At 42.3% G+C, this 24,312-nt stretch overlaps 1 protein-coding gene across 10 annotated transcripts in view; it reads right to left on the reverse strand.

The window, feature by feature from the left end:
* The window catches only part of PHACTR1 (phosphatase and actin regulator 1), a 413,139-nt gene that overhangs the window by 111,511 nt on the left and 277,316 nt on the right, over window positions 1–24,312 (reverse strand). For all 10 annotated transcript variants that reach the window (XM_075416933.1, XM_075416934.1, XM_075416935.1 and 7 more), the window contains one exon: window positions 20,726–20,890. In XM_075416933.1, coding sequence (XP_075273048.1) covers window positions 20,726–20,890 — 165 coding nt within the window. The remainder of the gene's footprint in view (window positions 1–20,725; window positions 20,891–24,312) is intronic.

Consider the following 24,312-nt stretch of genomic DNA (forward strand, 5'->3'; position numbering starts at 1 on the left):
TCTATGGAAAAAAGGCATCTGAAGCATCGGACTTCTTTAACGAAAAGTACCCACAGATGACTTTCACTTAAAAATAACAGGCAAGAGGGACCAGTGTTCACTGATTGTAACAGTTTTCCCAGTTAATTTATTCCTTGAGAAAAGCAAGTTCTGCAAGGCTGGTGCTCCTGACTCTGAATTTCATGGAGGTTTCTCCACACAAGATTCAGAGCAGTTTTAATATGCAAATGCCCACCAGCTTCCAGAAGCTTAGATGAAGATATTACAAAGTCCAGTCCTGACACTGCTGCTAGGTTTTCAGTCCCCAGATTACAATGCATTTATCTGAAAATATGCTTAGATGGATAATGCTCAATATATGAATTTATGAGTATTTGTTTTTCTGGTTTGTTCAATACCATTTCCACATTGTCATGAGTTTCACACTTAAAGGAAATGATAGGACTACAATTTTCTTTGCAATGTCAGCATTATCCTGACTTTACATCAAAAGAAATCAACAATGGGCACAGCTGTAACACAAGCACCAGATGTTCCAGTAATATTCATCAGGTATGAAAACTTCATGGTAACTGAATATACAGCATTTTTGTACATTCCAGACCTAGCTGAAATATTGTATGCATTTCACTGTTCTGAATTTAAATATGAACTTCACCAGAGTTCAAGGAATATTTGTATGCAAAAGTGATCTAGGCACATTTGTAGCTAACAGCATTATTAAAAATTAATCTTTATAAATACATAATCATATTTCTGTGGCATGGAAACTGAAGTGGTTTGTGATCTCCTGCTGTTCTTCATAAAATGCTGCAATAATATGTTTTGTCCTTTTCTCAAACAATCCTACTGCTGCTGTGCTACGAAATACTATTGACTAATATTAAAATAACACAGCAGGCAAGAGTTGTGAGGTGTACACACAGACAGGTAGAGAGAAAGAGGTGCAGAGAACCAAGTGTTCCAGGTGAGAAGTGTGTTATGGTTTTTTCCTTATAAAGAATCGTGGCTTTTGCCTTTCTTATGCCAGTCTGTTTTGTTAACAAGCGGTTATTTGCCTGGCCTGATGCAAACCTTCTGTATATCCCCCAAGCTGAAGAAGCAGTATGGATTCTACTAAGAAGACTTCTCTAATTTAAGTAGAAAATTGCAATTATTTTGCCAAATCCTCTAATTAGCAGATGGTATTACAGCCATTGTTGGTCAGATACTGCTCTCAGTACACCAAAGCAATCCCTTTATTCTCAAGCGGGACACGGCGATGTAAACAAAGACAGTATTTCCACTTTACTCTCCTGTAATTAAGTGGAACAGAAAAGAGAAAGGACATGACAAATATAAGCTCCCTATTAAAATGTTTGAAATCTGGAATTGTTTTGTTAACATTGTGATAAAACCCAACTTGGAAAAATCATGATGAATTTTTTGATGGAGCATGAAATTTCCCTATTCTCATCTTAATACATTTGACTGAGGTTCAGGCACACCTGGTATATGTATAACTTTGACCAGAACTGTCATAGGTGAAGCTCTGCAAGAACTTCAGAAGCGCTTCATTAACACCAAAGTGATTAATTATACATGTGTTACATACCTCTAAAAACTGATGCCACAAAACCACACCTAGGGGTATATTTTTAAAGATCTGATATTCTCAAACAGGAAGGCAGTCCGACTGTTAAAAATCCAAAAGGGAGAGCAGATCCTGAAATCCTGTCTACCTTTGTGCTCGTTGAAGTAATGGCAGACTGTTAATTTATTCCCTTCCTTGAAGGGTTTCCTCCTGGAAACCATTCCAGGGGTGGGTTTAGATAGCCACAACTCCAATGCAGACAGAATCACTTCAGACTGGCACTCTGCTGTAGAACAGCACGCAGTAGCCAGCAGAAGTGGGACGTGCAATCATGCACGCATCATCAAAACATCTGAGATGCACTAAAATGGGTTTATCAGGATGTACATTTCCCAGGAAGCCACCATTCCGTGTGAGAGTTTCTTTTCTGTATCTGTAAGAGATTGGTGCTGGCAGCACTGAAAATGGTGCCTGTCTGGTTTTCCATACTGACTCTTTTCCACGGATTTCCTCCATTTCCATCACGCTGCCCCATGGTGTGAAGCCTCCTTGAGCTTAAAGCAGTGTGCAAGTCTGACAGCTATTCTGTCAGATCCAGTTAGTGCGGTTTCACCTCCCTGAATGTTCCCATGAAGGTCTAAAGTCCTTCACAACCCAGTTCATCTGCATTGCTCTGCCACTTCACTCAGACAACTCAAAAATGCCTGGGAGTGTCCTGGGCATATCTGAACACAGCGGTGTAAAGCAACATTGAGATGTGCAAAATACTGAGAATTGTGGTGAGAATTTTCACTTCTCCTCAGCTTCCTAGCCACTAAGCATTTCAGATGCAATTAATTGCAATAGGAATTGTGCATCTGAAACTCTTGATGGGCTTTGACAACATCCTAGAGAGGAGGAAAGAGCATATGCCTGTGCACACTAATACACAGCTGGAGGAACCACGGTACCCCTGCTGAACCACACACTGAAATGGGAGGAGACTGAAGAATTAGGTGCTTGCTTATAAGGGCCCAGATACTGCACAATCGCTTTACGTCTCATTACTGTTATTAAATATATTCCTGTATCACTGGGAGGCCTGCAAATTTAGCAAAACATTCTACCTGTTGGAGACTTCTCATTGACTATATTTATGTGGAGCAACAATCAATAAGAAAAAAAGACTTTAAATTACTCACGTCTCAGCTAGAAGAAGCTGAAAACAGAAACCTACTACAATTATGTGCTCTGTAGCCTTTACTTCTACTCAATGGCATCCAATCCATAAATTCTGTTTAAAAGTAATATAAAATATGCATACGTTTACATATCCAAGGCTAAAACAAATGGCCAAGAACAGGAATAGCTTTTAAATTATATAGCACAAATAACAAATTAGAATAAAACACACACAGTAAGAACTAGAACATACTCCATTTTATGCCCATCCAACTTGTTCCAGCTTACTGAGCTATGCAGTATCTTTTTTCACTTATATATATGTTGCCCTCGAATAAGCTGCTCTGGATGGTTAACTCCCTAAGAGTGATTAAATGTTTCTTAATACACTTAACCTCATAGAGTAATTGCTCACATCAATCCACACCTAGCATGTGCCACCAAAATATAATTTATGGGCTACAAATCTTCAGTATATGGATTTAGACTAGGTTTTTAAAACTGGAAAGAGGAACGTAAGAATGAGTGCATGTGAGCATGTGTGAGTATGCGACAATCACACAAATATACGCAAGATACCTATTCATGCCTTGTTTGTCTTCCTGCTGTCTTGATTCAGCCTCTACCTTTGTTACTCATTTTTAAGTAGAATGAAGTCTGCCCCATGCTTCTTATCTTCAAGCACTGAGCACAGGTTCACTTCAATTTGGAGTTAGCTCAACAATTAAAAGACAGAACTGAACAGACTAAAATGGACTGGAAGAACAATGCAGTTTGGGGCAAAATTTATGCTTTTATGTACAATGCCAGTGTTACCCAACCTGACAGATTTAACAGGAAATAGCTAGGCATAACTGCAAGCAAAATTTGACCTGAGATATTTGGATTAAATGTGTAAAGCAAAGTACAACTTGATATTATGTATGCAAAAGTCAACTGTTATTTGCTGCTTTGTGTTATCCAGATGGCACTGGTGCTAGCTATTTCATAAAAATGGGAGAGATCACACACAGCTCTCATAAAGGACACTGAAAAATAAAATGAAGTGAAATCTTATCCTAGCACTGCTCTATGGCTAGCATGACTTCAGGGCACTCTGTGCCTTCTCCAGCCTCTCCTAGCCTGCCCACTGGGCTGCAGGACAGAAGACAAGCTGAGAAAATGCTGTGAGCCAAGGCCCTGGCCTGGCTGCCTGCGTTAGCTCCCCAACGGCAAGCGGTTGCCAGTCCACTTTTGGATGAGGCCCCACCGGTTGTCTCCTACAGTTTCTTCACCAAGGGGGTGATTCTCTGGGCAGACCCAGGACTTCTGCAGGCATTTTTCCTGATGCAAAAGGGCTGAAATGCAAGCGATGAACCACCTCACATCTCTTGTGCGTGCTCTGTTCCTGCCGTGGGTAAGGTCTCCTGCTGTCTATTCCCGCAGTGAACACACCACCATTGACATCTGTCTGGGGCATCTCTGGCAGGAAGAACTGGAGACCCAACTTGCAGTGTTCTGAGGAAGCTGCTATCTCAGTTAAGGATTTTCCCATGATATAGAGTATGGAAGAATGAAACAAAATCCTCCAGGGGTACACTTTGGGCAATCTCAAAGCAGACAGTATTGAAAGAATGGAAAGCAGCCCAGGTTTTAGCAGTGGACCACTGGCTGGAAAGGATATCCTAAGGTACGTAAATGATCTCAGGCAGATGGCAAGAAGACACAGGCCAGTAGGCTCACGTCAGTCCAGGATTGGTTCCATTTTTTAAAAATCTTGTCGATTGCTTAATTTATATTTCCTAGGCCTAATACTTAGTGAAATTTAATTAAAGTGGTGTTTAGATTTAAGCATTTCACCATAGTATTAGCTACCCACTCAGTACAGAGACATACTGATTGCGGTTTACACAGCCCTTGCTGCTTCTCCACAGAGGGCTGATTGGTCCCATGATGCTCGTGCTCTTCCTGATTTCCAGCTGTTACATTTCATTAAGAGACAGCTAAAACTGGCTCAGTGGTTTCCACATATTACTTTTCCACATAAGCAGTTGGTTCGACCACCATGGGGATGCTACAGAGTCAGGAACAGGACAAGAGGTGGCTCTTGAGACTCTCTTCCTACACAGAGATAGTCCCACTTCAAAAGATTTTAGGAAACACTCACATGAGCCACTAACAAATGGAAATGACTAAAGATTGTCTGGAGACTAATGGGACCAATGCATTTTCATTATTCAAGCAAAACGAAAGAGGAAAAATTAAGCAAATGATGACCTAGAAATCAGCATTTTGTAAACAATTTCCACTTTGTTATTCAACAACATAAATTTGTTCCACATTTATCTACTCTAATAAATGTATGTGTATTTTTTGTGTTCTTCTTTCCTTGAGAGCATTATATAAAATGGTCTTCTCGCTAACTGGAGTGCCTCAGCTATGCAGAAGACAGCCTCCTGCCTTCACCACATCTTTACACAGGGTCAGGCCTGTTGTCAGTAAAGGCGATGAGATTTTACCAACAGGTTTAACAGATAGAAAAGTGCCCTACAGCATCTGCTGTGGGGAAGCGATGTAGCGAGGGACAGCGCTCAAACACATATATAGATTCTAGGGAAAAAGTAGGACATAAGCATATATATATATATAAAGGTTGTACAGAACTAGCAGGCGTTACATGAATAGGAAGACTCTTCATCGCACTTGCTACAAATCAGTTATAATATGGATCTAGGGCTCCTGACTATTAGCCCTCTTTTTATCTAGGTTTCTCTGCAGCACAAGAGACATCATTAGATCAGCAGAAGTACTTCACTTAGCTCATATCTTGCCACATGTGCTTGGAATAGCTATTGCTTTGTTCATCTTAATCTACAGAGAGTTTCAAACTAAGTATGCACACCAATTTATTCATAACATGCATACGGGTACCAAGTTTGCTCTAACACTGGCTAAGAGAGAGCTCCGCTCTTCCGGATATACTGCTGGGTTTCATTCGATAGCACAATCCTCAAAGCCTGTCTTCTGTTTCTCCTGTTTATCTGTGCAGTGAACCATGATTTGGCATATTTTCAATTAGCACAGAAGGGGAGCTTCTCAGCTCTCTTCCCCTGTGGCTTCTCTATCATGCGTATTCGCAGTGTTCACTTTCATGGTTCCCCTTCTAGGGATGCAAAGAAAGAAAACAGACCAATATAACTCATATTGCAGCGTAGGGGTATCAAGGGTGCTCAAATACACACTGTATTTCCCAGATGAAACCATGTTACCAAGACAACAGATACCACTCACAAAAGCCACTCTCTCCCTTGGGGCACATAATTCCAGAGATAAATCCTGAAGATCCTGGTCAAATATAACTTTTTTTTCTCAGTGGTCATTTTGATGATCACAACCCCACGAGGAAGACGCCATGACTACCCTGAAGAGCTCAGAGTCAGCTCAATTCGGCAAACGAACCAGTGCCAGAAGATAAGGTAGAAATTACCTCTTCAATGGCAGCAGGGTTTCAGCTCCTCTGGAAACCCAGGTAGAGGTCCCAGCACATGGGATAGCTCACGGGGTGCTGTTAATGGTTCCCAGTGGGTAGGAGGCGGTGGTGGTGGGGGCTGGCTCATGACCAGAGCTTAGTGTGTGGTGGTGTGCATACTTAGTTTGCAAGAGCAGCTCAGCTAACTCCCTTTCAACAGCTGCCAGAATCCTAACTAAAACGTCTTGACCAAAATGCAAATCGGCTTTAAATTTATTAATTCAATGGCACCAACTCAATGGCAGCTGTGTGAGTTCAGAAGGTGCCACACTATGACACAGCTGAGACTGGCCTTAATCTAAATGCAGTCACTCAAACGAGGGCAGCTGAGTTAAGCCAGTCTCACAACCCTTGCAGTGAAATCAGAAAATGGACTAATCTGCTAGACTAACAAATGGGGGGATTTTGATTGGTTTTGTCAGCTACTTGCAGTGCATTTTAGCCTGCAGGAATGTTGTCTGCGCATTAATGCCAGAAATACTACAGCGTCACTGGCCTCTCGGTTCAGCACAGTGCCTTCGCTGATTCAGATGCAAAAAGTCAACATCAATATTTAGAGGTAGCCATTCCAAACTACAAGTTTTCTGGGGCATAAACATCAGATCTAAATAAAAGATAGTGCATGGACTTGGTTACTACAAGGGATGAGTAGATGTGCTAGATAGAGCTCCTGTACTAGTGCTGCCAACATGACAGAGTCCCGTGTTACGGAGATCAACAACAGACGCCTGACTGATTGCAGGGCCAGTTCAGACCCATTGCTAATTAAAAAGAGTAGCCGTCGCTGATTTCATTCTCCTAATTTATAAACCACTATATAGGAATTTTCTGTGAAAATCTTCACTTTTGCCCTGAACAGGGTTCTGTGAGTTATCAAGACACATGCTGTATACTGGTGCATACGTACACCAAGAAATACTGTAAGTACATGTAGTAGGGGCTCCGATCCTACCCTGTCTCTGCAGAGAGAGAGAGGTGCAACATGGACCAGATCCTGGTAGAGGCCAGTGCATACTGCAGTGAATTATCCCCATTATGGCGGCAGGAAACCTTTCTGTATAGCATTGAGCTCCGCTTATAGGATGGACTGAAGCCATTGCAGTACACCCATTCCTGGTGATGGTCTAGGAGCTCTTCACACATGAATTACTCCCAGTCAGAGCAAAAAAGCAGCTACAGAAAAAGCTGAATGAGATTACAGAGACAAAGAATTATAATTATCCTCTAGTTAATAAGTAAATAAAAGCCAGAGAAGATTTATAGAGTCCTTCAATTATTTGATCATCATCAGGGAACACAACATCTGTGGAGCAGCAGGGGATTTACCAGTGGCAGGGGTTAGGATGGGCATTCACCTGCCTTGCGAAAAACAAGTACACCAGCATTTTATTCTACAATGAAGATACTCCTTGCCTTTGATGTTGTTCATTCCAAGCTAATTAGGCCACCCATAGTATTTCCAACAGTATTAATTCAACGGTTGAATGAGACGTGATCTAAAGAATAATTAATTTAACAGGCTGCCCAGGGAAGTGGTGGAGTCACCATCCCTGGAGGTGTTCAAAAAAACATGTAGATATGGCACTTCAGGACACAGTTTAGTAGGCATGGTGGTGATGGGTTGATGGCTGGACTTGATGACCTTAGACCTCTTTTCCAACCTTAATGATTCTATGATTTTATGATTCTAAGATTACTGAGGTTTGTGACCTACTAGGATCAAATATTGCAAAATGTCACCTTTTTGTAGAATTTTGAATCTTAGATCTTGACTGATTTTGTGCTCTTCCTAGATAATGGGATAGGCTGTAAGTTCTGGAAAATAAATTACAGAACCATAAAAATAACCTCTTCCAAGATATTGTCCAAGGTAACCTTGATGAGCATGGCCAGAGCCTGACCCCTTATGAAAGCTACTGAGAAGACTGAGGAAACACATTTTCATTTATCAGTAAGCAAGTGGTATCACAAAACCAGTTCCAGATGCTGTTGAACAGCCTCTGCAGAAATCTCAAGATCAACTGAAAAATCAGAAGAAACGCATAAGTTGTCATGCCTCTGCTCTGCCCTGCCCAACACCTGCCCTCTTGCTGTGCTTTGTGGGGAACACATGAAACTCCCATCACAGTTCTGCATTCACTTGTTCGCAGAGAAACCTCCTTCCCTCTCTCAGGGGTCTGACCCAAACCCCGCAAACGCCTGCCGAGTGCCATTCACACCCTGGCCAACACGAAGGGGCTTGGGAAACGATGTCCCAACTCGTTTACAGCCCACGTGGGGCAACGGGGTGGTGCAGAGCTCCACCACACTGCAAGGAGCCCTGAAACGCTCAACAGGACTGTGCTAATGCACTCCCGTCTGCCCCTGCACCTCCAGAAGCGGCTGCCATGACTCTCCCTTTTCTTTTCCCTCCTTGTTTTGACTTGTTTCCCTCCCCTATACTCACTGTAGCATGGGGTTCTCTTCAGAGTGCAGCTGAAGGTTTTCCAGTCTTAAAAAAGGGAGGAAAAGCTTCTTGCATTCTCAGCTGTGCTCATGAAAAGACTGCAACTATGATACAATTAGTTACAGGCAAATTTAATCTTTGTTAGATTTTACTAATATCTAATTTCTGTCCTCCAAATAATGCCATGTCAATAATACCTTCTGGCTGGTTAGAGAAAATTGATTCAAATTGCCATTCCTAGACTCATGATTAATCAGCAAAAGACCCAGGAAGCAACAACCTATACAAAATTGAGTTTCATAAACTCTATTGCTCATGGAATTATCGAGGAGTTTTTCCCCACAACTATAAACTAAAATCCTCCACAGAAGATGATGTATGGGAAACCATGAGCGGTGAGAAAACACACCACCACTCAGGCATATCTAAACTTTAGTCTAAATACCATCTGAATATTTCACTCACAGCCAATGACATTTTTTTAACTGATGTTTAATCTACCTATACATATTTTCTCGTGAAATATGGAATTGTGAGGAATGCTACTATGACTATTTAATACAGGCTTCATCCTATGTCCATGAAAACCAGAGAGAATCCAACAATCATTTTTACGGGGCTTTCGATCAGGTCCATAAAGCACACAGGCTATTAAAGGTACATGTAAAGTTTTGAAAATGTAAGTGCCAGCATAGAAGTGTAAATGCAGTATTGATTCTTGATGATGGTGATAGAAAATTCATGGGCTTCAAAATGTCTTGAGGCAGAACTTCATATAAAAGGCTGCAAGGGTGTGTTTTAAGTACATGTGCACATCCTGGAAACATTTTGGCTTGCAGACACAAAGCTTACTACTGCAATTGCTGAGCACCCACGGAGTCCCATGGCTTTCATTTGGGAACAAAGCAGCTCAGAAAGGAGACTGTGCAGCTGGCAGAAGCCTTCGTGGTCTGTCCATACGAGCAAAGGCTTTTGGTATTCATCAACTGCCTCCCAGGCACCCTGCACCCAGTGAAGACAGGGGGAGAATTCATCAGCTTCAGCAGGAAGAAAATGAAACCTACTGCCAACCATTATGAGCACAAATACATGTCATCGCCTTCAGGCAGAAGCATATCTGGGCACTCTTTGGACCTTCCTGAGACTCCTGCTTATCTATGCACATTCAGCTGTCAGCCCCATGCTACTTTTCACTAAGGAATTAATGCAGAGTACATGGAGATCACGAGCTTCCTGCAGAACCCAGGGAGGTGAGGGACTGGTGTTTTCAGACTCAAGCGGTAGCTAGTGGCAAACATAAATTCCCTAATAGCTTCTCTTTTAAAATAGGGAAATAATGCTATTGATTAAGTTGGAAAAGTATGATTCACCACAGCAAAAGGCTGATTTTTACTGCCTGTCTTGGTAAACAGAATTATTTGTGATTGCCTGATTAACTTGGAGAAATGCATATAGAGCTCTGAAGATACAAAGGACCAAGAGCGTTAATTATCATACTAAAACCTTTGTAAGAGGAATTAAGGTTTGTTCCTTCAAAAAACCTGCATGCACATATTCAGCTGCAAAGCAAGAGACTGATATACTCCATTTTTCATCCTAGAAACATATACCTGCTACTCGGGCAAGATTAAAAGGAATAGTGAGCGGTGTTCAGTGTCACAGATCTATTCTACCACTACTTTTATTTGAAACTGTGGGACATCCTGTAGATAATAAACAACTCAGATGCAGTTATCAACAGATAGTGTTCTATCTTTGGCCTATACAAATAAATGGAAACCAAAACAAGTCTTATTTTGAACTACTCCAGTCTTCCTGTTAGAGACACCACACTATGGAACTGAAACTTTCCTCTGAAAATGTAATTGGTATCAATAAAGCAAATTATAAATATTCAGAAAATCCGTAAGTGTCTTCAAAACAGTGAACCTAATTTCTGACAAGAATTTGAGATTTTTTTCCCATGCTTTTGGTTTCCAAGACTTTCTTCTACAGTCACATGAGGTTTTTAATAATCCTTTCTATTACTGGAATCCAAGATTCTCTCTGAATGATGTTAGTGAGCTGCAGTTCTGAAGAAATCCTACACATGGACAGATTGACCAAAAACAAGAAGAGACCTGCTGAAATTGCAATGAAGTCCTGCAACACTGGAGTGTAATAGGCATTGTTTGCAACAAAACTGGGACGGGATAGCAGCAGAATTTGGAAGAGAGCACAACAGGTTTCCCTCTTCATCAGATGCTCTAATCACCACCTTGGGCATCTTTTGCCTAGTCCCTCAGGTCAGACCAGGTAGCCAGGTGTAGCTCTCACCGAACAAAGCCTCTAGATCCTGTCTCTCGTGGCAGCTCATGTAGTTGTCTGATTTACTCTTTCCTGCACACTAGCTCCTGTGGCTATGTAAATGGGGGCTCAGGAAAAGCAATCTGAATTAAGTAATACAAGGAGGATCACCAATGCCACATTAAACACTTGCCTGGACATTTTAATTCAGAACTGAATCGGCCTTAATGAATTAAAACAAAATGAATAAGTTTGTGAACTGAATAAACATCCACCCAAGGGTTTATGATGATATAACTGATCTATTTCGTATTTACAGTAGTCTAAATAATTCAAATTGCAGTGTACAAACAAGCCCCAGGATAAACAACATTTACACTAAGATTTCTAAGAAACTGTTTTTCGTCAAGCTATCTTTGATTCCCAATTCATAATCTGATTTTTCCCATTAAACCTCTATATACAGGGCAATTCAGTTTCTAGCAACTATTTATTATTCCTCAACATATTAGCCCCAGCAGCCCTGGAAAGAGCTCGTAAAGCTAATCGCTTTGTCTGGGTGACTGCCATCTGTGTTTCAGATCCCTGTGGACATGGGATTCTCATCCCTGCTGCCAATACCCTATATATCTAGATGTACATGCCTTTTTAATGCAGTTTGCAGACAAGGGCAGCTACTGTGACTAAAAAATCCTGTCAGATTGGAGTCACTGGCCTGCATGTTCACGTTACCATACCAACCCATTTCCCAATCACAACATGGGTCAGATGTCAATTGGGTCACTGATACGGCAGGGCTCAATCGTGGTATGGCCACGCTGGCCTTGGGGGTTCCTGCTTCATTTCACTCCCTGCGGGAAACAGTGAGTGAGAGCAAGACTGTATTCTAGGAACAAAACTTCCTCAACAGCGCTTTTGAGTGAAGGCATCTAACAAATTTCGCTTTCAGAAACTACCTGGCAGCAGTCTCCGAAACGTGTGGGAGGTTTTCCTCTCTGTTGTTCTGGGAGCAGGAGGACACTGCTCACCTCTGACCAAGGCGTGGGGGACCTGGTGGAATCACCGAGCAGATTTTCCCAGCTGAAGCACCTGGCCTCTGTGGTGCCAGTGATGGACTCCAGATTACTGACCGACGACAAATTTGCATGGCGATACTCCATGGCTGTTGCTTTGATGGAAGAACAAAATGACTTGGGGCATGAGTGGCTTAAAAGCAGGACCCTGCAACCAGCCAGCATCCTACCAGAAAGGACCTGCAGCTTTTTTGGGTCACTGGGATGACCTGGCACTACAGCTGATCACTCTCACTCGCCCTCTGTTCTCGTCACAGACCAGATGCCTCCTGGCTCCATATCACTGTGAAATGCTGCTTTTTTCCCCCTGCATCTTTAAAAACGGCAGTAAAAAAACTGAAGAACGAAAGCCAACAGTCTGAGAAATACTAATTAATTTCCATGCTTCAAATGCAATCTAAAAATAAAAAGCAGCTTCAACACATTTTGTTGTCAAATGAAAGCATTCTAAAATAATATGTAAGGACCCAGCCTGATGAAGACTGTACATTCGTGAGTCACAGCAACAGCAGCTGAGGACAGACAACAATTTTTTCACAAGAATAAGCTTCTTCCAAACATACTTGTTGTCTCTCCCCCCCAACCAGATATTCTTTTATTGCTTATTTGCCGGTAAAATACTTCTTAAAACACCTCCAACGAATGCAGTTCTCTAACCCACAGAACATGCAGAAGTGTATGCTAACAACAGCATCTATTTTCAATCCTGAAAATTTGCTGTAAATTCTCTAATGAATTAATTGTATTACTATATTGTTGTACACAGGAATGCATTGTTGTAGAATTATGTCACAGCATTACAGTTTGGGCGGCCTCGTATAATCTTCACAGCAGCTGGAAATGTAATTAGCATAAAACCCAAACAGCCTCATTAAACATCCCTTTCCTGTAAGAAGGGACACATTAAGGGCCTCATCTCACACGTTCCACTGGGCTAGAACAATCCCTGAGCAAAGTCTGTGTCTTAAAACCTGGAAATGTTCTGCAGCAGGTCTCAGGAAGACACAAAGTTGCTGCTCTGTAGTGGAATACACTCTCCCAGGGGAGTAATTATGCCCCCCCACCCCCCAATTTTTGAACCAGGAGCTTCCATTTGGCAACTTAGGTATGGAAACAGACAACTGCTTTAACTGCCTTCTGCATACAAATTGAATCCGCAGCTTCCAAACGCATTTTAATTCTTTTAATCTGCTTAAAACGACCAATCTAAAAACACTGATAATTTCTAATTCCGTCAACAGAGAAGCAAGCACCACCCACTGCTTTCGCTTGTGATGAAGTGCCCTCTGTCATCCCTAAGCTCTTGGCTGTTTATCTAATTGCATGGTTGCAAATGACCACTGGGTTTAAAAATATCTATGGATCTTTGGTTTCACAGCAGTAAGCAGATACACAGGCTAGTTTTTCCCCTCCACAGAAAGGCAAAACATCAATTTTTTTTAAAGTTGCCTATAGTTCTGCATGAACTCTGGTGCAACTTCTGGCCAGCTTCTCAAAAGACACTAGGAAAAAGCTAGTGCATGCAAAGAGAAGTTATGGGCAACTTAGACCTATTTTTATTTTCTTTATTTCAAAAATTAAGAACAAAAAGTGTGCGATTTTGGATCAATGCAAAAAATAAAACTGAAAACGGATTTTAATTTTTTTATTCAGTCCTTGAGCTCAAGTAGTGTAATATTTCAGCAGACGTAAAACACAAATACTTTCCTATCAAGCCATTTTATATTTGGAATTAAAATTTTTATCTAGTTCAAATTTTAAATGGAAATGCAAATTTGAACAAAAACTCTCCTAAGATTCATCTAGAAAATAGTGGAATACAATATGCTTATTTTCTGGAATTTCCTTCAGATAAAAACATTTGCTTAAGTCAATGTGCATTCATGAACTGCCCAGGTTCCTTCAGAATGGTGCTTTTCTTCAGAGAATGACAATTGGCACCTCCCTCAAAAAAACCACACAAAACAATGAACAAAGCATCCCTTTGTAACTGCCACTTCTCAAGTGGTTGTATTGCTGGGTTTTCATCTTGGAAATGATCAGTGCTTTTCAGCAGTGCGTTAATGCTCTATGAGGTGCCCCAGGGCAGCAAAAATACCTGGCTGGCTGCAGCGTCCATATCGCCTGCTCACTGACTCACATCGAAAGGGCCATTGGGGGTTTTACACAGTCTTATTAAAGGGCTTCGTCATGGATGAGAACAGGACTTGGGGGTATTTCAGGCTTCAGGGTACCTTCAGACCCAGCTGCTCTGCAGGGGAGACCCTGCTCTCTTTCTCAACATTTCCAAGTCATCAGAATAAGAGGGTGAAGAAAGAAAAAACATAATTACCTCAGCTCTCCATACCTAAATCGAGAGAAAGTCTGACCTGAAAGCATGAGGAATTGTAACTGAAATATTAATACCTTTCACATGGGATCATAGTAGTCGTTAAACAAAACTCAGGAGAACAAAATGGGACCATAAAGTGCTTTAAAACACAGTTATCCTCCTTAGCCAATGATCCAAACAAAATCACTGCTTTCAAACTACAGGCTGAAAACAGGACCTTTGCAGGCAGATCTCCATAACCTGGTAGGCGCTTGGAAAAACCACCCAAAATCTCTCCCCCCGAGACCGCCTCCCCAAAAGTACAGGCAGAGGCGAGGGCAGGCATGTCTGTAGCCTGCGCTTCTCCTTCGCTTCCCCAGGCAAAGGTCTCACCCAAACAGCACGACCAGTTTAACAGCTCAAGAGTTTTACGTGAGCAAACACGAGAGGCAATCCTTGGCAAAGCAGAAGGGAGTAGGAAGGTTTAGGAGCAGCACTGGCAATGCATTACTGATTTTCTACTGATTGGAATATTCTGGAAAGCAAAGTTCAAAATATTTACCTATTGTAGCTGGAAATAATCGGCAGTAGGAATGATCTGGGGATGGTTTATGAATAGCAGTTCCTCTAATTGCACAGATTTACCACATTTTGTTTTCTTCTTGTTATTCATCAGAAATGTTGAAAGTCCTTGCCTATAAGTGTTGCCAAATTTAAAACAATCCCTCTGCTGACTGGGAGACTTGACTTATATAAACACATTGACATATGAATTTTTATAGGGCACTTTTTAAAAAATTCTGTTTGGAAAAACCAAAGCACCGAGGCTTAGCAAGTGAAAAAAACAGCATTTGAGCATAAAATGAATGGCTGTTTCAATGCAGATTATGGCATTGGGGCGGCTAAAGGCTGTTTCGGTACACTTGATTTTCTTTAAATGGCTTGAGTGACAGTGAAAGTAAATGCAAGAGCATGTGTGCCCTTCCTAAAAAGCAAACTGAAAAGACCCAGATGCTCCCTTTTGTGGCACTGTCTACACTATTGGGCTTCAATCTTTAGACCAGCGTGCAGACCTCAGCTATTCCAGTTTAACAGAGTAACTGCTAGCAGAAGAAGATTGTCATCCTCTGTACAGACAGCTATTAAGAGGGTCCTAAGGCCCTTGGACAGCACATCAACGCACAAACCTGCCCTGAAGGTCCCAGTCCCCCAATCCAACCTTCTCCAACTCAACTGATGATGCCTGGCTCACACTGATTTGCCTCTCAGCTCTTCTGATATCCTGATCTACTTTCTGCAGCCTAAGTCTTTATCCCTTCAAATGCCCCAGTCCTACACCTTGAGATGGGTTCCTGAACACCAACCTCTACAATTTTACGCTAAGCAAACGAAGCTTTAAACGAAGCAGGAGCGGGTCTTCCCTCTTCTCACGAGGGCATCCCAAGCACGAGGCTAGGAAGTCACCGCCACGTCTTTCTTTTTCCACAGAACAGGACACAGCTCGCTAGCTCACCCACGGGTTTTCAGAATCAGGACTGATCCGTCCTCACTGCCCCGTGGAAGAAGTTCTAAGTATTTCTAGCAGGGGCACCTGGGACACGAACAAAGGGAGGTTTCAAATTACCTAGGAGGAAAGGTTAAGTTCAACATATATCCTTTTCTTTCTTTAGTATTACTGATTGTCTCAAACAACTGTTACTTGGCAATAGAGCTGCTGTGGACCTTTTTTCTGACACTGGACTTTCTCCGCTGATTGTGCAGGGTGCCTAAGAACCTAAAGCAAACACTGCTGAATCCCTTGCCTCTCCTAGTTACAACTGAGCTTTCTCCATACCCCTTAATTTCTCACTATCTCTTGCTTTTATTTTGTCATTCCAACTGTTTTCCTCCAAGTACAAGTTACACGCTTCCTCCTCCCCTCTGCCTGAGCACTGCAACTCAGAGAGGAAGGATGGGAGAAGACAGACGCACCAATTATTTAAAATGAAGGTCACCAAAAATGTGAAATGGCAAAACAAGACATTTTTCCCTATTCAGACTCCTGCAAGCAACTGAAATTTTTTCTGAAAGGCTGCAAGCAGTTGGCTCTTAATGAATACAGTGATAAACAACTTCCATAATATTTCAAATAAGCCCGGAACCTATCTTCCTTCAGGCTTCCTTATTTCAGAAGCACTTCCTTCTCCAAAGCATTACCAGGAAACGACATTTCACCAGCAGATGTACAGCACTGCGATAAAACAACAGCACACCCAGGAACGATTTTCAAATTCATATCAACGCGATCAGAACAAGATCAAGGTATTAAAAACAATGACAAAGGACTGGCTGAGGAGACAGTCAGATTTCTCTCTTGCTGTCTGCTTTGCTGATTCCCAGAGCGCCCAGTATGGCTTTAAAAACCTTGTGCAGCCTGCTGGAGCCATCCCAGCTGCATCCAGCCATAGAAATGCGCTCGGGGAAAGAAAAGCCACTGTTTCTTCCTGACTTCTTCTGCCATAAGTGAGACTGCTCCTTATCAGTTATACGCAACGGTGCCATCAACTGATAAAATCTTGCCATGTAGAAGTTTGCCTGTGCTCCCAAAGCTAGAGTTGTCAGCTTTATCATACTGCTCATTGCCGGGAGGGGCCTCAGCCCTCCATGGTAATAAAGGTTTCCACAATTTCTGTGCATGATGAAATTTTAGGTGAGTTGAAAAAAAAATACACCACACTTCTGACTATAGCATGAGTAACATTGTGGCTGAGTTTAATTTCATCTAATCCCCTGTATACGTAACTTCACTGTCAGGAGCGTTTATACTGTACTGTGGGAGTTTCAGCATCCATCAAAGAACTTTCATTAGGACCTGCTGTGGTAAAATGATTTGCAATCCTGACACTGCAAAACACTCTGTGCTGGGGGGAGCTTCACTGCTGTCCAAGAGGAGGATTACTGTGAGAATTAACTTGTTTCTGGCCCTGCTGTGGTACACTGGCATCCCTCACACGGTATAATCTCCCTTCCCCTTTGCTCTGAGATTGAGCCTGTCCATAGCTGGAGCCCATCTGTCACTCATGGTGCATGTCCTGAACAACCTCGTTAATACTCCACCTTCCAGCAGAAGAGGTCGCTCAGATCGGACCCCAGATGTGGGCTCGGCTGGTGCTTCCCATCTGCAGCAACAGACCACCCCACAGCGTGGTCTTTTCTGCCTGCTCTGCACAGTACCTAATGACGATGCTCACAGACAGACCAACTGCAAGGCAAAGGCATTAGAAGCCTGCATCAAAAGGGATGACTTTCACTTTCATGGCTAAGTCAGCACCAAGGTAATGCCAGACTTTAAACCTTTCTGCAGAAGTTGGTACAGGGATATCAAACCCAATGTAACCTATAAACATATAAAGTATACCAAACGTGCATCCTTTTAACCTTCTGTTTGTCTGCGACAATACAATAACACAGACGGAGGATGGGGGACCTGTTATGCTCAAGCATCACAACAGGAGTCTTGATGTGCTGAAAGGAACCACATGTAATAAGCTTATGTTAAGGTCCTCCATCAGTCAAATTACAGATATTCTATCTCATCTCATGCAATTATAAGGTGTCAGAAAATAACTTTTCCTATTACCTAAAAGGGTTTTTTACCCACTGAGTACAGAACTGTATTTTAAAGCATTCACCTCTGAATAAATAATTAGAGCTTTTAGTGTGATAAAGATATGGATACAAAATGTTAGCACTTGGAAATCTCAAGAAAAAGGCAACCTTTCAACCCTAGGTATCGGCCTGACCCTCTCTTTCTTCCAGTCCTCTCCCAGAAAAAACCTCCCATTAATTTCAAAGGAAGTTTCAACAGATAAGGTCATGTGTTTTGACCCTTACAGCTTTCAACATTTAAAATAATTGAATCTATTGTTGCAGCAAATAAGAGCCTAATAAAATACTGGTACTAGTATTTATTTTCTAATAATTACTGATGTTCTACGCAGGTGGAAAAGCTTGGGTGCATGCCTGTAGGACACTAATGGGAATATTTTTTTTTCCAAGCGTCACATTTATCAGTGCACTAGAAGAAAATAAGCCTGTATTAAGAAGTTTCCTGCTGGCTTTCATTATGCCATCTCATAAGATTGTCCTTTGATTTATTATAAAAATTAAATATATTTTCTCAGTGAGATCAGAGGTATTAGATGAGAGGTCATGGAAATGCTGGCAGAAAAACACTAGTTTTCCTCTTGTAAAATCTTTTGTATTATACATCCCAGGCTCAACCAATGCTGCTGAATTGCCGGGGGTGGGGAGTTCTGGTGGATCCTGGTGGATTCCTGTTCCCCAGGGTGCACATGATGGAAACTGCAGGGTCTCCACCTCTCGTACAGTCCAGAAGTAAATTTCTCCCCCTGCCTCCCACAGGGTGCTTAGCAAATTTGACATCCTTGTCAATTTTGCTGCAGTTAGTGGCAGGGGAGCTGACAGGAATACCAATTTTGCAGACCAGCTGCAGGATACTGTTACCTTACTAGAAATGAAATTTTATTTTAAAAAAGAAAGGTTTTGACTTCAACTGAGATCAAACCCCGTACTGCAATCGACAAACATTCCCGCAACCTGGAGACCCAGCTTTTAAATTAGTTTTTCAGACACTGAAGTCCCTCTTACTAGGGGAGGAGATATGCTGGCACGTCTGGTAAAGCCTCCTATTCCTCTCAGAAGAGGACATGCATGTTTTTACTCTGGTTTTAATCACTGTGTACTTTCCAAATGTTTTGGTAAATGGGCTAAGTCTATGTAACACTTCTTGTAACACCCAGAGCAGACTACGCAGGCATATTCAAGCCAGCTTCAAACTAACCAGTCTAACCACTGAGTACGCAGCTCAGCCCCAGCTCTCAGAGCTGGATAAACCATACAAATAAATACTAGGCAGGTTATTGCAACCCATGGTACGTCCTGAACTGTCATGGTTATCCTCCTAGTTGTAACCAACTAACCCAGCATGCTGGAACTACCTTCAGAGTAGTTGTCACCACAGCATGCACATATCCCTGAGAGCTATCCGGTTTTCACGGAAATCCTGCTACACCGCACTACGGTTATGACTGATAAAGAACATGAAAGACAAGCCTTTTGTTTTGCAGAAACATGTAATTTTTGGTGACAATAGCTTCTCAGCTGTCAAGTCAAAAACTACAGTCATCACTCAGAGTAATACAGCCATCTACTCCAGTTCATTAGTCCTTGCCTGACGAATCAGAGAGCAGTTTAAACAGCACGCAGTAAAAAGCACCTTCAGGAATGAACCCTGAAAACTCTTATTCTGCACTTAACCTCGTGCAAGAATTTGCACTTAGCTAAATGAGACTTCTAGTGCAATTATGAGCCATTTTCAGGAGTACAGGCTTCACGGTGCCAGAAGGTACAGTCAAGTCCTGCCTGAAAGCCTCCACTGTGCAATAAACAGGTCAGAGAGCAACTGGGCCGTAACTCAAGCCTCTTCTGGCACTTAAAGGAGTAAGATCCTCACTGCTTGCTTTCGAGTTATAGTGAGAACAGAAAGAAATCAGAAGAAAATTCATGTTTTCTCGTAGACAATCCAGGCTCAAGACTGAAACAAACACATGTATTAATTATTAGCTATTGTGGAAGAACAAAGCAAAGAAACCCTCTAAATAGATCGCAAAGGTTGAAAACAAACACACCAGGTACAAACTTCCACCATGTGCATCATCAGTTCCTGGATCTGGGATTCTTGCTCAGACCAATTTACAACATAAACCCACAGTTTTCCATGCTTACTTTTTAATTAAAAAGAGTCTTAAACCAGGACTGTCAGAAAGAGATGCCAGAAGGAGGGGTGTGGCAGGAAGAGAGATTTGTTTTTCTCAGCAAACAAGTGACACATCTTTCTTGCCCAATGGAACAAATTATTTATGGTTATGCAAGTTACTCAAGACAATGTCAGCTCCTTTGTCATGTATTTTTCTTGCTCTTCTGTTAGTACTTACAGGAGTTTGAATGTGGCTAGATCCTCCACTAGCATTGTCTTTTCATACCACCATTTCCTTTACCCATAATCTGCTAAATCAATGTAACGAGATTTCCTCTGGGCTACTGTCTAGCTCTGGTAGCAGAACCTGAACATACAGCTTTGGCAAGCTGCTGCTTTACCTGTAGTGCACCAAACATGTTGGCTGTGGGTTTTTTTTGAAGAAAAAGCCAGTAACAAAGTTAAAGATCTCTTAGAATCCAAGAAATCTCTCCAAGCCAAGCTTCAATAACCTTCAAAACAGGTATGAATTGGGGCTGCATTACAAATTTTTAGCCCTGTTGAACAAACACTTCAAGATTAACAAACCAAACCGACCGCGACTATTACCTGCTGAAGTGTGCTTAAATTTTTCACTCTTCTTCTTCCTCCATTTCCATGGCTTAAAAATTCTTCCGAGAGTGGCAAATTTGCTTCTTCTTCTGATTGGAGGCGTGTGAGTCCCAGGTACTAGAGAATCTGAACGCATTGCAGCCAGTCTTTCCACTTCCTCAGCTGTAGTTTCATCAAGGAAACAAGAAGAAGAAAAAAAAAAAAACGAGGGGAAGTGAAATAAATGCTTTAATAAATTATCAGAGAACACACAGATGCCCAAAATTTTCCATGGTTACAGACAACAGCAAAAAAGGGAAAAAACTGTAGTCATGATTATTTTAACATTATTTTCTTTTCTTTCAGTGGAATCCATAATCTACTGTAAAGATCAGTATTAACAATCAGATTCAACAGGAATATGGATTATTACAATAGCAAAGTTATAATCCTTAACAAATTATTCTGCATCTCTCTAGAGAGCTGGCAGTCCATCCACCAGCCGTTCCCGGGGAAGCCTCACAGAGACTGGGGAAGAAAAGCTCCAAAAAAATAACACAATACAGCTTAAGAGAAATATTGCAAGTCTTGTTTTGCAAAGGAAAGAGACATTTCCATGAACTAACATTTATCAAAAGCAAGGACCCTGATTAATAATGACCTTCTGGTATCATTACTGCGCCCATTAAAACTGCCTCGGTCACAAAATGGGCTGCATTTGGAACTTGCTAGTGACAGAAAAGGTGCTAAAAATTCGGAGGGTTCTTTCTAGTCCCACTTCTCTCCCCACTCATTCCCCTCCGATTCTTATACTTACCTTTCAACACAGGGACCTGGAGAATTTTAACAGAGTCTGCACTTAGGACTGAATTCCCTGGGGGAGTGTTACAGGTTTTCACTGAGCTTCTGTTGTTAAAAAAATCAGCTTTCTACAACCTTTACACTGCAGTACATCATCATAGTCTCAATATTTAAAAAAACCTGAAGAATTTAAATTGTCCTTCCTCCCCGATGAGAGCAAGAGAAATCTGGGGGTGGTCACTTGCTGCAGTCACATTGCATGGTCCCCCCCCTCACATTTGCAGGGAAAAGGTATGCTGATAGTCCTGCTAAATAACGTCCCTGTGATTAGAGGCACAGAGAGAGGTAAGCCAGGACCACCAAGGGACACACCGAAAGGAGGAAGGTACTAGTAGCCCAGGTGAGAAGGTCTCTCCATGCCACAGCTGCCAGGGCTGCAATAAGCTCTCCCAGCCCTAGGCTGAAGCCTGCCTTCACTCTCGCTAAAAAAAGCACCCGCGTAATTCAGTCAGCATACAGGAGGGGGGTTTGTGGGGGGGGTTTAAGTTGTTGGTGTTTTGTTTTGTTTTGTTTTTTTAAATTTTTTTTTTTTAAGGGACACCATTTCCCAGGCTTGTGTTGTAATGCGACACTGCCAGTAAAACTGATTCGAGTGGTTTGCAACACACAGAGTCTGGATTCACGAAGACAGGACACAGATCGTCACCTCTCCCGCTCCGAAGACAGCAGCCCAGTGTTTCTCTTTCACCTCTAGTGTATTAAGCATTAATCTCAGCTACGAGCACAGGCTCAGGAACCTCAGCAAGAACATCGCTCTGAAGGGATGAGCACACCCACTCCACACTGACAGAACCACCAGGGATTTTGGCTGGCGAATTCTTATGTGTCTCAACGGAAATTTTTCTGAGGCTTTAAGTGTGCCAAATTTAGGTCGGTTTTCATGGGAACAGCCAGAGACGCATTTCGAACACAAAGGAGGGTTCATTAACAGAACTCCAAAGTGAAATACTATTTGAGCCCCTCAGGTTTTTGCAAGAAGGTTGGTTATTTTGTTATTGCTCTTTTATTTGTTTTGAACATTGGCAACACAACCCTTTTTCTTGTAAAATATCGCAGCCAGATACAGCTGCCTGTAACTTTCCAGAGGGGAAAAAAGCTAGCCAGCAAGATGCAGAGAGCCCAACTGTTTCAGTGGAAATGGTTAACAACAACTATCCTTTGGGGTAACAGAGAGAAGGACAGCCATTTCTGAGAACACCATCTTTCTATTTCAAGTAGAGGGAAAAAAGGTAATCCGGCCAAAGCATTTCATTCTATTCCAGCTCTTTGTGCCCGACTGCCTAGAGAAATACCTTCTCATCCAGAGAACCCATTAGAAGGCTCTGTCCTGCACAGGGGTGGAACATGCTGCACGGAGGCTGGAAATTGCCTGGTTATGCTGAACAAACCATGAGGGTAAGAAGAAGAGGAAATCAGAAATTCCCTCATAGTTTCTGATTTCACTGGAACCTGCTGGACTTTGAAGACCAGCATGGGGTTCAGACCACCTCCCTCCATATGCAAATCCAAAGGGACCACGGCTTTTCCCCCTCCTCCACTTTTAAGATGCCTCTAGTTAAAGCACGTAAGAGCACACTGTGTCCCACTGCTGTGATTTTTAGGGTAATGGTCTGTTATTGTCTTTGCTCCCTTACTAGGGGGATACAGGGGATAGACGCGGCCCACTGAGCAAACTGGGAATGACATGCTACTGCTGCTGAACTAGGCTTCCTGCTGCATAAACCCACAGCCGAAACACAACAAAATTCCTCTTGCTGCTCACCCTCTCTCCTTTTCCCCATCACTGAGCCACCATTTCTGCTACCCCGGTGCCTTAGTTACTAAATCTCAAAGAACTCCTCTTTCAGAGCTGGCCTTAACCGGTACCGCTGAGGCCATTCCCTGGAGAACAGATACCCCTTAAAGATTCTCTCCTTTCATAACAAATATCCCCTCTGCCCCACACCAGCTGTGCTCTCACTGCCCCAGGGAAGCTTCTCCCGTTCAGGATGAACGAGTACAGATTCACAATCAGGCACAACCAACACTGGAGTCAAACAGAATTTACCCAAAGGGTGGGTTCACTACAAGCCAAACACACCGTCAAAACCAATTCCATATTTTGACTGCTCTTCCCTGAATTTCAGTATTGTCTCTCACGCAGATCTGTGCCCCAGGAGTCCTGCTGCGCTCTCCGTCAGCCATGAACGTGGGCCTTCTCCTCCATCCTCTCCACACACACAGAGCTCCAAGCTAATGCCAGTAACGGCTCCTTTTCGCTCGCTCCTATTTCTCAGAAGGACTACCTCGTTTTTTGTCATGAAAAATACTCTTGAGAGCGCTGCTAATTCAAAGCATAATAATCACTGGCTAGGAACGAACCCCATTAGTATAAAGCCAGGACAGTTTTAATACAGCAAGAATAAAAGCAGACCATGATGCAAGAAGTAAATGCCAGATTTCTATGCTCTTCTTTGCTGCTGCATCTTTTGCTCGAGTTGGCCAGGTTTCCCTGCCTTTTTGGCTCCTAATGACTATTGACTGGCTGTGGGCTGCGACACCCACTGCTGACAGCAGGCTCTGTAGGCTGGTTTCACACCCTTGCTGTTCCCAACAAAGGTGGTACTTGCACGAATGGAAACCAACCCAGGCCTTGCACTTTTTTTTTTTTTTTTTGTCTTCAAAGAGGAAAGCAGTCCCAGCTTGATCGGTTTGCTGAACCGAGACAAGGACCTGCCACGTGCATTAGTGCCTATAGTCACACT

This window comes from Opisthocomus hoazin, chromosome 3, assembly GCF_030867145.1.
Source record: "Opisthocomus hoazin isolate bOpiHoa1 chromosome 3, bOpiHoa1.hap1, whole genome shotgun sequence".
In the NCBI taxonomy this organism is placed as follows: domain Eukaryota; kingdom Metazoa; phylum Chordata; class Aves; order Opisthocomiformes; family Opisthocomidae; genus Opisthocomus; species Opisthocomus hoazin.